General features: G+C 42.9%; 1 protein-coding gene across 2 annotated transcripts in view; it reads left to right on the top strand.

Moving 5' to 3' along the window:
* The window catches only part of cdh13 (cadherin 13, H-cadherin (heart)), a 526,708-nt gene extending 513,454 nt beyond the window's left edge, over positions 1–13,254 (top strand). For both annotated transcript variants that reach the window (XM_036954055.1, XM_036954048.1), the window contains one exon: positions 12,010–13,254. In XM_036954055.1, coding sequence (XP_036809950.1) covers positions 12,010–12,017 — 8 coding nt within the window. In that variant the 3' untranslated portion in view covers positions 12,018–13,254. The remainder of the gene's footprint in view (positions 1–12,009) is intronic.
* The last annotated feature ends 1,326 nt before the right edge of the window (positions 13,255–14,580 follow it).

Below are 14,580 nucleotides of genomic sequence, written 5' to 3'. Positions count from 1 at the left end.
TTCACTCTCTCTCTCTTTATCTCTCAATCTTCAGGCATCCCTGATTTTACAATCACAATCTCTTTTCCTCATCTCCTAATTTTCTCTCCATATCTCTCTATCTCACCTCGTTCCTCCATCCATCACTCTCCCTTTGGGTATGTATCTCTCCAGCTGTCCTCTTTTCTGTCTCACTACTTTCTCTCTCTCCCCATCTCTCCCCCTCTCTCTGCCTCTCTAAGGCCAGCTGTGAGGCCAGGGGCATACAGACAGGGCTCTGACAATAGACCAGATAACTGAACTGACTGGGTTCACTCAGTGGACCTGAGGAGGGATCTAGACATTCAACCTGACACATCCCAGAGATGATTAATCATGATAAGCCTGCTTTTTTTTATTTTCTCTCTCTCTCTCTCTCTCTCTCTCTCTCTCTCTCTCTCTCTCTCTCTCTCTCTCTCTCTCGTCTATGTGTTAGATGCTTTGTTACCAGTGGCCAATGTGGAAACAGCCGGTGTGTGTATGAGCCCAGCTAATGTTAATTGGGTGGCATGCAGAGCTTCTCATTGGCATTCATTATGACACACCATCATGTACTGATAGACCTCGGCATTCATTAACCAACTAAAGCATGTCGTTTCATTGGCAAAAACCAAAGCTGAATGGGGTGTGTTATGTGGAGTCGCAGTATAGCATCAACAGCAGGCACTGCAGCATATTATTAAGCTGAGCTCTGCAGCACGGAGAGACAGTTAGTGATATATGGAGAGAGGTCATCTCCAGTGGGAGCTGGTGAGAAGAGAGCTGGGCCATAGAGGTCCCCTCTGTATCAGAGTCGGTACAGCGATACACAGAGAGAGATGACTTCTGTCAGGCCACATCAGCCAGACCCAGGCTCTACCGCTCAGGCACAGATAGAGGAGACTGATCACTCTTGTAGCGGGGCCAGATAGTGAGAGAAGTCGAGGAGAAAGATACTGTGATTTCAATTCCCTTATCACCAGGCTGAACTCTGACCCCTCAGCAGAAAGACAGTGAAAAAATAGAAAGAGCTCAAGGCAAGTGACAGAAGAGTCTGAGAGAAGAAAGGTGTGAGGAGATTAGACTGTCTGTACCCCCTCTGACACGAATCACACACGCACACACATATCCAATCTCATACTGTACGTGCATGCTGTCTAACACCCACACTCCCTCCCTTCCATACTGTACTTACCACAGGCAGGTTGGGAGGACGGGCTCATAATAATCACTGGAATGGAATTTATAGAATGGTTTCAAACACATGTGTTTGTTACTATTGTTACCTCCCCTCACCAGCCCCCTGTGGTACGTACATTTATGTGCCTTCACCCACACACTGTAAAGACACAATTTCTGAACACATTCACACACATGTACTTTCTGTAGAATTGACATTTACACTGCATCTGCCTACAGGCCTTCTATAGCAGGCTCTATGTATGGGAAGGAAAGGTCTGAAACACTGTATGGGTGGTGGAGCTTGCTCTAAGTTCACCAGAGAGGACTGCACTCAACCTAAGGAGAGATGCTGCTCCATCATATTGTTGGGCAATATTACGATAGTAACAGATATCGAAGATGATTGACAGCCATCTAATTATTTTATAATCCACATTTTCTCTTTTCTCTTCATTTGATATGAACATAACTTCTGTTTTTATGCATGCTGTCTTCTCTCGCCTCCTCCCGCCCCGCTACTTCATGATCAAACAATTTATTTATTTAACAGAGTCCTCCAAAAGTTTTAAGTTGTTTCTGAATAACCTAGAAACATGACAAGCCTAAGGTAATAATGAGATAGTTATAACAAACAATAGCAATAGAGAAAAATCGAACGAGTAGTTTGAACAAATCTTACAGTTGAGCAAAGCTTAGTCTAAAAGAAAGAAGGCAACAGTAAACATGTCGTTCCCCATGAATGATGCAGGGCCAGTGGTGTCTGAGATATTACGTTGACAGACCATTGTCCATGGATGCCGCCTATACAGTTTCGTGCAGATCAGTCATTCAGTGCCAGAAGAGTAGCATTTTTCACAAAATTCTAAATGGCAGAAAATCTGTCATGGTGGACCTTATGGGTCCCTAGTCAAATTTCTTCCTTGTGAGGAGAGGGACCTATGTACCGAATTCCATGACTTAAGGTCAAATGGGATGAGGGGCGTGACCTTTCAAAGGTAGCATTTTCATTCTGTTGTTATAGTGACCCCATCTGGCCAATCAGTGTAATTTAGTAAATTCCGAATCTCTATGGCAAGACGCATCATTCACCTAAGTTTTGTCAAAATCGGGCCAGTGCTGTTTTGAGATATCACGTGTGATAAACGCACTAACGTACTAACAGACGGAAACAGATAAACAGTCCCCTCCCAGACTTCATCGTGTGGGACAATGATGCATGCATCTCTCCTCCTTGCTGTTCCGAACCAAACGGCCAAAGCCAAATCCTACTAATTAAAATAGCCCATCAAAAGCATTAAGAAAAGTTAAAGCTATGAAGAGTATTTCCCAAATAGGCTATTCTAATTAAGTGTTTAATGTCCTAGTTGCAGCTTTCAAATGGGAACAATTGTGAAAGTCAGAGTCTATAGGTGATTCTTTATCACAGCTTTATTTTGAATGAAAGATTTTAAAGGCAACAAGAAATGACATTGAGCAAACAATACCAATATGGAAAAATCTAATGAGAAGTCAAAAGAAAACTTACAGCTTAGCAAAGCTTATGAGATAAGCAATGTGTAAAGTAGGCTATTTCCATAGGCTATTATTAGCAATGTATAGAAGCGACCTACAATGTACAGAAGCCTAGACCTAATAACAGTGGAAGGTTAGGCAAACATGTCAATCACATTTCTGGGGACAGTTGCATGTTTTGCAGCCAGGTTGTCATGATATCATATCAAATAAAATCAAATTAAAATGTTATTTGTCACATATATAACAGTGAAATGCTTACTTACATACAAGCCCTTAACTAACAATGCAGTTTTAAGAAAATACCAACAACAAAAAAGTAAGAGATAAGAAAAACAAATAATTAAGGAGCAGCAGTAAATAACAATAGCGGGGCTACATACAGGGGGTACCGGTTCAGAGTCAGTGTGTCTATGTGCGGGGGCACCGGTGTTGAGGTAATTGAGGTAATTATGTACATGGAGGTAGGGTTATTAAAGTGGCTATGCATAGATAATAACAGAGAGTAACAGCAGCGTAGGGGGATGGGGAGGGGGGGTGCAAATAGTCTGGATAGCCATTTGATTAGCTGTTCAGGAGTCTTATGTCTTGGGGGTAGAAGCTGTTTAGAAGCTCTTGGACCTAGACTTGGCGCTCTGGTACCACTTGCGGTGCGGAAGTGAGAGAATAGTCTATGAATAGGGTGGCTGTAGTCTTTGACAATTTTTAGGGCCGTTCCTTTGACACTGCCTGGTATAGAGGTCCTGGATGGCAGGAAGCTTAGCCCAGGAGATGTACTGTGCCTTGCGGTCGAAGGCCGAGCAGTTGCCATACCAGACAGTGATTCAACCCATCAGGATGCTCTCGATGGTGTAGCTGTAAAACCTTTTGAGGATATGAGGACCCATGCCAAATCTTTTCAGTCTCCTGAGGGGGGATAGGTTTTGTCGTGCCCTCTTCATGACTGTCTTGGTGTGCTTGGACCACGTTCGTTTGTTGGTGATGTGGACGCCAAGGAACTTGCTCCACTACAACCTGCTCCACTACAACCTGCTCCACTTTCCCACATACCTGTAACTCACGAGGCCTCAAATCCCACCTTGAGTTCTGCTGTGTGTGCCTCTGTTAACAGAGCCTAATTGGACAGGGTAGATTTCATGTCAAGCAACATACAGATGTAGCGTGTGTGTATTGTTTTGTTTGTTTGTGTGTGGTGGATTAAATTATCTGGACAGTGCTTACTGTTTGAAGGCAAACAAAATAATGGCCATTGTTAGTAAGAGTACTAATACATGTAGGATAGCTAATTTGTTGAGGAAATTCTCTCATTTAGATGTAATACCAATTTGCCAGTTTGACAGAGATGACCACAGTGCCCCCTGTCTCACTGTCAGTGAATGGCCTGACTGACTGACAGAGTGTGTTTGAGTGTATTTGTATTACAGTCCCTCCAGTATTTACAAAATCAACAATTCCCATGGCTTGCAAATTTGGCCAATAACTGCACTATTACTGCATAAAACTGTCAAATCATTGCAGTATTACTGCGGATAACTATCCGATCACTGCACTACAAAAGGGGGTGCGCAATTGTAACCAATCACCTTACTTTTATTGCATAAAATGGTTCAATCAAGCAACACGTCAACAAACCTTCCACCACATTTTTTTGTGATAAATCAGACAAAATCATCTCAACTTGCCATGCAAAATGTAAAAATTGCTGCAACAAAATCAAGCATTTTGTCCCGCAACTATCACAAAAGAATGCTGCAGAATCCTGAAGGGACTGGTACTATCTTTCTCCAGCAGGTTCTGGCAGGTCTGAAATGGAAGTCTAGCATCATGTGATGTTAGGTCTGTCGGAGCTGCTGGATGGACAGCAGCATGTGAATACAGCAAATATAGTTGTTTTTTTCACATGAGCGCTGTGGGCACCACTGGCCTTTTAAGATAATTGTGTTTCTTAGCTTATGAGGGAAACACATGTGAGTGGAGGTGATAAAGTGAAAGGCATGGGTGAACGAGCAGCTGCAGTATTAAACCAGTTGACATTTCCTCTCCTACTCCCATTGGGCTGTCTCAAGGCTCAGTCACCCTCCTGCAGCCACCCTCCTGCAATCTCCCCTATGCCCACAGCCCATCCCTGCCTGTTCTGCTTTCTAACATATATCCTGGGCTGTGTACTAGTTACAGTATAATGTTGGCCGCATTGGGACACATTCACCATGATGAGCCAGTTATCAGCTATCAGTTAAATGCTAAAATGTTGATGAGGCTCCTCAAGGCATATTTGACATTTATTCCCTGTGTGGGTGTGTTGTTGTTACTGTTGTTCTCAGAAGCTCAGGTGAGCACTGTGGGATTTTAGAAGCTGTTGGAGATTTGATAAAGGGCTGCTGCCGAATCTCAGAGAAAAGGCAATTAATCCACAAATAGGGAAATAAACCCAGGCAGATAGCCTGCCTCGGTCAGCCAACGTGCATCCACCCTCCCTGATGAGTACACACACACACACACACACACACACACACACACACACACACACACACACACACACACACACACACACACACACACACACACACACACACACACACACACACACACAGTGTGGTTTAAATCCCCTTTTCTGCCCAGACAGCCACTTTCCCTGCTCTAATCCACTCGGTAACAGGAGCAGGTTATTTAGGAGGAGGAGAAATGGGATCCGCCTCCTCCTTGGTAATTTTTATTATTCCTCTTTTAATCCCTTTGTTTTGATTGAATAGGTATGACATTACCTGGTTGATAAACCCTCTTCCCCTCCAATTAAAAATGCTAAAATCTTTGTTTGCCAATGTCATGTTTAATACTGTGTACCTAGTCACGACTGTTTTACTGAATTATGGCACTTGACATTTTGAGATATTTCATCAAATCAGCGAAGTGGGTGTGTTGTTTCCTACCTTCACCACCTGGAGGCGGCCCGTCAGGAAGATCAAGACCCAGTTCCACAGGGTGAGGTTCAGACCCAGGGCCCCAATCTTAATGATGAGCTTGGAGGGTACTATGCCACTGAATGTTGAGCTACAGTCAATGAACAGCATTCTTACGTAGGTATTCCCCCAAATGGGATAGGGCAGTGTGCAGTGCGATGGCGATTGCATCATCTGTGGATCTATTAGGGTGGTAAGCAAATTGAAGTGGGTCTAGGGTGTCAGGTAAGGTGGAGGTGACATGATTCTTAACTAGCATCTCAAAGCACTTCATGATGACAGACGTGAATGGTTCGGGGCAATAGTAATTTAGTTCAGTTACCTTTGCTTTCTTGGGTACAGGAACAAAGGTGGACATCTTGAAGCAAGTGGGTACAGCAGAATGGGATTGGGAGAGATTGAATATGTTCGTAAACACTCCAGCCAGCTGGCCTGCGCATGCTCTGAGGAAGCGGCTGGGGATGCCGTTTGGGCTGGCAGCTTTACGAGGGGTAAACACACTTAAATGTCTTCATCATGCCGGCTACAGTCCTTTGGAGCGGGCCATGTCGATGGCATTGTGTTATCCTCAAAGCGGGCGAAGAAGGTGTTTAGCTTGTCCGGAAGCAAGACTTCTGTGTCCTTGACATGGCTGGTTTTCCCTTTGCAATCCGTGATTGTCTCGTGTCTGAGCCGTTGAATTGCGACTCCACTTTGTCTCTGTATTGAAGTTTTGCCTGTTTGATTGCCTTATGGAGGGAATAAGTACACTGTTTTTATTCTACCATATTCCAGTCACCTTGCCATGGTTAAATGCGGTGGTTTGCGCTTTCAGTTTTGCGCAAATGCAGCTATCTATCCACGGTTTCTGGTTTGGGTAGGTTTTAATAGTCACCGTGGGAACAACATCCTCTATACACTTCCTGATGAACTCAGTCACCATGTCCGTGTATACGTCAATGTTATTCTGAGAGGCTACCCGGGACATATCCCAGTCCACGTGATCAAAACAATCATGAAGCATGGATTCCGATTGGTCAGACCAGCGTTGAATAGACCTTAGCAGGGTACTTACTGTTTGAGTTTCTGCCTATAGGAAGGGAGGATCAAAATGTTGTGATCTGATTTGCCACGGGGAGGGCCTTGTAGGCATCTCAAAAAGGGGGAGTAGCAGTGGTCTAGTGTTTTTCCAGATCGAGTACTACTGTCAATGTGTTGATAGAACTGGTAGTGTTTTCCTCAAATTTGCTTTGTTAAAATCCCCAGCTGCAATAAATGTGGCCTCAGGATATGTGGTTTCCAGTTTCCATAAAGTCCAATGTAGTTCCTTGAGTGCCGTCGTGGTATTTGCTTGAGGGGGAATATAAACGGCTGTGACTATAACCGAAGATAATTATCTTGGGAGGTCATACGGTTGGCATTTGATTGTGAGGTATTCTATGTCGGGTGAAGAAATGGACTTGAGTTTCTGTGTGTTATCAAAATCACACCATGAGTCATTAATCATGAAACATACACCCCTGCCTTTCTTCTTCCCGGAGAGTTCTTTATTCCTGTCTGCGCGATGTACTTAGAACCCAGCTGGCTGTATGGATGGGGACATTATATCCCGAGAGAGCCATGATTCTGTGAAACAGAGTATGTTACAGTCCCTAATGGCTCTCTAGAAGGAGATCCTCGCCCTGAGCTCATCTACTTTATTGTCCAGAGACTGAACATTAGCAAGTAATATACTCGGAAGCAGTGGATGGTGTGCACGCCTCCTGAGTCGGACTAGAAGTCCTCTCTGAATACCTCTTCTCCTCCGGCAGCATCTTGGATTAGCCTCTTGGATAAATTCAATTGCCCTGAGGGGTACGAACAAAGAATCATGGTCATAATGCTGGTGAGTTACTGCCGCTCTGATATCCAAAAGTTATTTCCAGCTGTACGTAATAACACAAAAAACATTATGGGCTAATAATGTAAGAAATAACACACAAAAAAACTAAATACTGCAAAGTTGCTTAGGAGCTGGAAGCAGAGCTGCCATGTCTGTCGGTGCCATGTCAGTTTGGCAAAGGATAATTTGAACAGCACATATCTTTTTATCATACTATAAAACGCAAATGTTTCGAGTTGTTCTAGTTGTCAGAACTACTCACTTTAAAGTCATAATGGGAAGCAGAGAGTGACAGTGAGGGTTGTTGCTATATGATTAGACTTTCAAAGGGCAAACTTTACACTCCTCCTTCTCTTTACAAATGGAGCAGATATTGGATATGGCTCACTGTATGCTGTGAGACGTGTCTCCTGACATATTGACATTGAGAATGAGATGAAGATGGAGGAGAGAAGGAAGGGTAGATCCACAGGCAGGCAGGGAGGATGGTAATTATTCTGGACTGGATTTTACGAGGGCAGCGTGTGAGTTATTATGTTTGCCCCAACTCCAGCTGACTTCTGCCAGTAGCACTTTCACCCAATTAAGGTGATGTTGATTAGATCAAACAGCCCTCTGTCTCCCTCTATCCCTCTCTCTCTCTCTGCCTCCTATCCTTCTTTCCATCTTTTTCTCTCTCTCTCTCCCTCTTTCTTTCTCTCTCCATCATTCCCTCCACATCTCAGCCTCTCCAGGTACAGCAGGTGTGCTGGTCACATTTCCCTTCCCATTTTTACTCAGATTGGTGGGGGTAAGGGTCTCTCTTATCCGCTCCATGCCTGATTTTATTGCCTCCATGTGAGAGCTGAGGTGAATTGATTTAGCTGTTTATTTTCATTTTTCAGGCCGTGAGTTTTTAGCCAGAGGGGAAAGAATTGGTATGTTTCAAGGCCTGCACACGTGGATAAAGGTTCCCAGAGTCTCATTACATTCGCAAAACACATCTCTGAAGCATGAGTGTCTTCGCTGTGCTCCAGAGTGTTATTCAACTTATAGTTCCTTTTCAGAATCACTTAGAGCAGCATAGTAGAAAATAGGCCCAGTGAAAAACAACTGTGAAAATAAAAAATCTATAGTGCCTCCCATTAGATATATCCCCCATCAAATCAGGCCCACTTCGATCGTTTCGAAATTTTGGGATGTCTAAGGGCCAATTCATTTCACAATGTCTCACAAAATTACAGTTCACATTTCTCAAAACCACTCTCTAAACTTATTTTGAGGACACAGTGGAGAGAGAGGAGCAAAGACAGATGGAAAAAGAGAAAGACATATTTCACTTAAAATAAAACAGAAAAGTTTTAATCCCCCCCCCCCACACACACACACACACAAACACACACACAAAGGGGAAAGGGAGCTGAATACAAATCAGTGAAACTCCTGAACATGTAATAAAATAGCTACCCAGACTATTTGCATCACCCCCCTCTTTTACACCACTGCTACTGTCTGTTGTTATCATCTATGTATGGTCGCTTTGATAACTCGACTGGCCCGGTGCCCCCTCGCATTGACTCTGTGCCGGTATCCCCCTGTATATGGTCTCGCTGTTGTTATTTTACTGCTGCTCTTTAATTACTTGTTACTTTTATTTCTTATTCATATTTTATGTAATATAGATATTTTTAACTGCATTGTTGTTTAGGGGCTCGTAAGTAAGCATTTCACTGTTGTATTCAACCATGTGACTAATACAATTTGATTTGATTTGAATCTAACTGTGTATACCCAATTTATCAAGGAAAGTAAGAGTGGTGGAATCATTTTAATTTACATATCTCTTTTACACTATTTTGTACTGCATGCATTTTACTTGTCGATCAGCAGTGAAGGAAAATCTTTTGACGTTTAGTTTGCTAAAGAAAGCTGGACCCTTGAGTACATCATGAACTTAACTCTCCATGTATAGATGGGCAATCTCATCTCTTTCTGTAGATCAGATATAAAATGCCTTTTCTATGGGCTAAAGAAATGGCCGCTACAATACCTCCCCATTCTAATAGCAGAATCTGTGTAACATACAGACCTTGAGCAACAGCACGGCTGCTCTGCAGCAGAGAGAGTGCCTGTCTCCACTAGCAACAGGAATGACACACTCCTACACAAGCTCAGGCAGGATCAGTCCCATGGTCCTGAGGGGCTGTCCTTACTGTCCAGACACGGCTGAAAAACAACCATACTCATACAGCGGCTACATGTCATAATGGAGAGAGAAAGACAGAGACGGAGTTCTGAGTAGAGCCCACAGTGACAGAACAGAGGAATGAGAGATGGCAGAGGGAGACAGACAGCTGGATCGATAACAACTCACATTTCATAACGCTGTGTGTGTGGAACACATGTCTGTGTGAAGAAAGGATTAGCTAGCAGCACTAACTGTACCCAAAGTCTGTGCATCAATCTGATTTATTTCACCATAAGATATATATATATATATATATATTACCCTACTTTTATGTAACTTCTTATAAATGACTCTGTGTACATATAAAGGCACCAGGCTGCAATTCATGTGTGTTTTTCCTGCTAGCCTTGGGACTTGTGTGATACATACAGTGCATTCGCAAAGTATTCAGACTCCTCAACTTTTTCCACATTTTGTTACGTTACAGGCTTATTCCAAAAATGGATTAAATAGCTTTTTCCATCACCAATCTACACACAATACCACATAATGACAAAGCAAAAACAGTCTTTAGATATTTGTGCAAATTCAAAATAAAAAACTGCAATATCACATTTACACAAGTATTCAGACCTTTTGTTGAGGTACCTTTGGCAGCCATTGCAGCCATGAGTCTTCTTCGGTATGACGCTACATTCTTCTCTGAAGATCCTCTCAAGCTCTGCTAGGTTGGATGGGGAGCGTCGCTGCACAGGTATTATCAGGTCTCTCCAGAGATGTTCGATTGGGTTCAAGTCCAGGCTCTGGCTGGGCCATTCGAGGACAGTCAGAGACTTGTCCCGAAGCCACTTCTAAGTTGTCCTGGCTGTGTGCTTAGGGTCATTGTCCTTTTGGATGGTGAACCTTCACATCGGTCTGAGGTCCTGAGCACTCTGGAGCAGATTTTTATCAAGGATCTCTCTGTACTTTACTCTGTTCATCTTTCCCTCAATCCTGATTAGTCTCCCAGCCCATGCAGCTGAAAAACAACCCCACAGCATGATGCTGCCACCACCATGCTTCACCCTAGGGATGGTGCCAGGGTCCCTTCAGACATGACGCTTGGCATTCAGGCCAAGAAGTTCCATCTTGGTTTCATCAGACCAGAGAATCTTGTTTCTCATGATCTGAGAGTCCTTTAGGTGCCTTTTGAAAAACTCCAAGTGGGCTGTCATGTGCCTTTTACTCGGGAGTGGCTCAGTCTGGCCACTAACATAAAGGCCTGATTGGTGGAGTGCTGCAGAGATGGTTGTCCTTCTGGAAGTTTCTCCCATCTCCACAGAGGAACTCTGGAGCTCTGTCAGAGTGACCATCGGGTTCTTGGTCACCTCCCTGACCAAGGCCCTTCTCCCCCAATTTCTCAGTTCGGCTGGGCGGCCAGCTCTATGAAGAGTCTTGGTGGTTCCATACTTCTTCCATTAAAGAATGATGGAGGCCACTGTGTTCTTGGGGACCTTCAATCCTGCAAAAAAATGAAATGTTGGGACACTTCCCCAGGTCTGTGCCTCGACACAGTCCTGTCTCAGAGCTCTATGGACAATTCCTTCGACCTCATGGCTTGGTTTTTGGTCTGACATGCACTGTCAACTGTGGGACCTTATATAGACACGTATGTGCGTTTCCAAATCATGTCCAATCAATTGAATTTACCACAGGTTGACTCCAATCAAGTTGTAGAAACATTTCAAGGATGATCAATGGAAACAGGATGCACCTGAGCTCAATTTCGAGTCTCATAGCAAATGGTCTGAATACTTATGTAAGTAAGGTATTTTTTTATTTATTTTTTACACATTTGCAAATAATTCAAAAAACTGTTTTCACTTTGTCATTATGGGTTATTGTGTGTAGATTGCTAAGGATATGTTTTAATGCATTTTTAGAATATGGCTGTAGTGTAACATAATGTGGAAAAGGTCAAGGGGTCTGAATAGTTTCCAAATGCACTGTAACCACTATAGAAAATAAATACATGTTCCATTCAGCAGGGCGTGACAGAGGAGCACATGTCATTGTCAAGCTCTCAAATGTTTCCATGGCCATTTTACACAGACCAATAATTGAGTCTCTTTATTCTGTCTAAATGTGTACCAAGGGTGTATATTTCAATCTTCTCTGTCCTCTCCATCCTGAATGTTTAATGTAGGATACCTATCACCTGTCTTGTGTAATTGATTGCAACTGATCTGTGTTGACGATGCCCTTGACTATCTGTTTATCTTTCTCTTCCTCTCCCTGTCATTCTCTCTTCTGCTTTTTCACTTTCTATCCACTATTCTCTCTTTTCTTACCAGGCCTGTAAATTGTGATGAAACCTACTTGTAGTCTACTTGCAACACTGAAGAGAAACAGCATATCTCACCTACGCCATCAAGCCTAAGGAGAGAAGACCTCTCACCATAACTAAAACAACTAGCAAACAATTACACAAAAACACAATTCAAACTGGCCCTCTGTGGTATTAAGCTTCTTGGGTTTCTCACATTATCTTACCCAGCCCCCCCCCCCCCCCCCCCCCCCCCCCCCCCTGTTCCCCACCAGCTTTTAGTTACCACCCTTCACCTCTACCCCACCCCTCTCTCCGTCCACTACCGCCCCTAGCTCTGTTCCCCCTCTCCTGAACAGTTGTCCTTGCCCCTGGTCTTCTCCCTCGCCCATCCTTCTCCCACCCCTCGCCTGCTCGTCTCCTCCGTCCATCTCTGTGGGTTCTGTTGTCACGGACACCACCGCCTGAATGGACTCTTTCGCTGGGCAAGGAAACACTGCATAGTCTGAGCTACTGGATACTGGATGAGGAACAGCATTGACTTTTTGATGTATTACTTTATTTTCTCGTCACAGACGAGTGTATTTGATCTTGTTTCCTACTGTAATGAGAGAAAAAAAATAGTTTTTGTCTGCAGTGGTTGTGGTTAGGGCAAGGTGGTAGCCATAAGCCTTCTCAAGTCAGAAGTTTCTGGAGTCTTTTTTGATTCGTTCTGTTTCTATTGCATTAGTTGTCATGGAGTGGAAAACAATATATCTTTATAGTAACGGTGTGAAACTTACAAAAAAGTACACTATATATATTTTATTTTTTACCATTGTACAAATATATTAATTAACTTATGTATTTGGACTGCCGGCTCTTCAATTACCCCCACAGAAAAAAGATAAACATTTTTGTGGACTTTAGGCACTATTTCTAATGCTATCGATGTGTTTTACTATTTTTAATGTACATCTCCAGTTTTTTGAGAATCTGTGATTAATTTTAATCTGGAGTCTTGAATTGCTTTGCTGATTAGCAATCTGTCTGCCTTGTGTTACATGGTTTTGTTTCTCTGACACTAGTACCGCCTCCCCCTGAGTCACACAAAGAGGTCAAGAAAGGTAGTGAATTGGTGGTTCGTTTTTTTTTGCACTCGTAAAAAAAAAGTGTGTGTGGGTTTGTGTGGAAGACCCCATGAGTCACGATAAAGCAAGAAAAATGTGACATTTTGAGTGAGTTATGTCTGTCTTTTGCACTAATTTAATAAAGCCGTTACTGTAATTGCCATCACATTAAGTTTTATTGCTTGTAAGAGCCCATACAGGGCTTGTAAGTGTGTTTACCAACTGGTTTTGACAGCAAAATGGAGACCCAAGGCTTCTCACAGACATCCTACTATTACTTATTCATACTCCTTCACACATGGATACCTACATGACAGAGCTCATTTACATAGAGACCACATGTATAGTTCTTGATGAAAGCAGGCATCCCAAAGATGATGTGTAGGTAGGTGTGTGTGTGTGTGGGGGGGGGGGGGGGGGGGATACTCTGTGATTGCCTGAGACAACTCATTGGTTGTGTCTGGCTGGTAGCCTAGTGGTTAGAGCATTGGGCCAGTTCCATTCCCGAGCCCGAGAAGGTGACAAATTTGTCAATGTGTCCTTGAGCAAGGCACTTAACCCTAATTGCTTCAGGGTCGCCGTTGATAATGGCAGATCCTGGCCGTGACCCCACTCTCAGAGTGTGTCTCAGGGAGAGTTGAGATATGCAAAAAACACATGTCAATTTAAAAATCAAATAGGACAAATATACTGTATTCACCCACCAAATGATTACTACTTACAATTATTATTATTATTTGTTTATCCTTATCTATGAACACATTCTAAAACACATCCTTCTTTTCAAGCCGTATCGCAGAAGTTCCCATTTTAGACTGCATTCACGCTAAACGCTGCACATGTCGGCTCAATTGGAAAGTACCTTTACATTTCTATTACGCAATCTGTAACGCTTCAGCGATCCAGATTGAACAGAGCACTTCAATTTATTTCTTACACATCCTCTGACAATGTTCTCTGTGATTGCTATTGATTGCTCTTGCTCTCGTCTTGTCTAGACTGCACAGTCATTTTTTGGGACTTGTAGTCTTATATGACTTATTTTTTATGTTGATTATAGAAGACCCCTTGTTCTATCTCTCATTAATGCATTTGACAGCATTAAAGCCTTTTGTCAGCCACCCTGAGTGACAGGCTGCTGCTCATTAGGTCTGGGAGTGTAGATCACAGACAGAATACAGACTCCTCAGTCCTCATAGACACACATACACAGACTTTACTAATGGGTCGTTCCACTAATTTACAGACGTAAATGAATCACTAATCACATTAAATAAATAATCATCTTCAGAAAAGGCTTTGTCAAAGCAACAAAATAACTTTACAATGACAGGGAAAACTTGGATACATTTTGGGGTTAAGTGGGTTAAAATCTGCACAGAGGGACAAGTGAAAATGCTTAATTTTTGGTACTTTACATTTATTTAATTCCCCATGTGTTCCATATTAAAGGGCACTTGATTTAATTTAATAGACTTTTAAAATTCAAT

Source organism: Oncorhynchus mykiss, chromosome 2, assembly GCF_013265735.2.
Source record: "Oncorhynchus mykiss isolate Arlee chromosome 2, USDA_OmykA_1.1, whole genome shotgun sequence".
In the NCBI taxonomy this organism is placed as follows: domain Eukaryota; kingdom Metazoa; phylum Chordata; class Actinopteri; order Salmoniformes; family Salmonidae; genus Oncorhynchus; species Oncorhynchus mykiss.
Note: the sequence above shows the minus strand (reverse complement) of the source record. Positions and strands in the feature narration are given on the sequence as shown.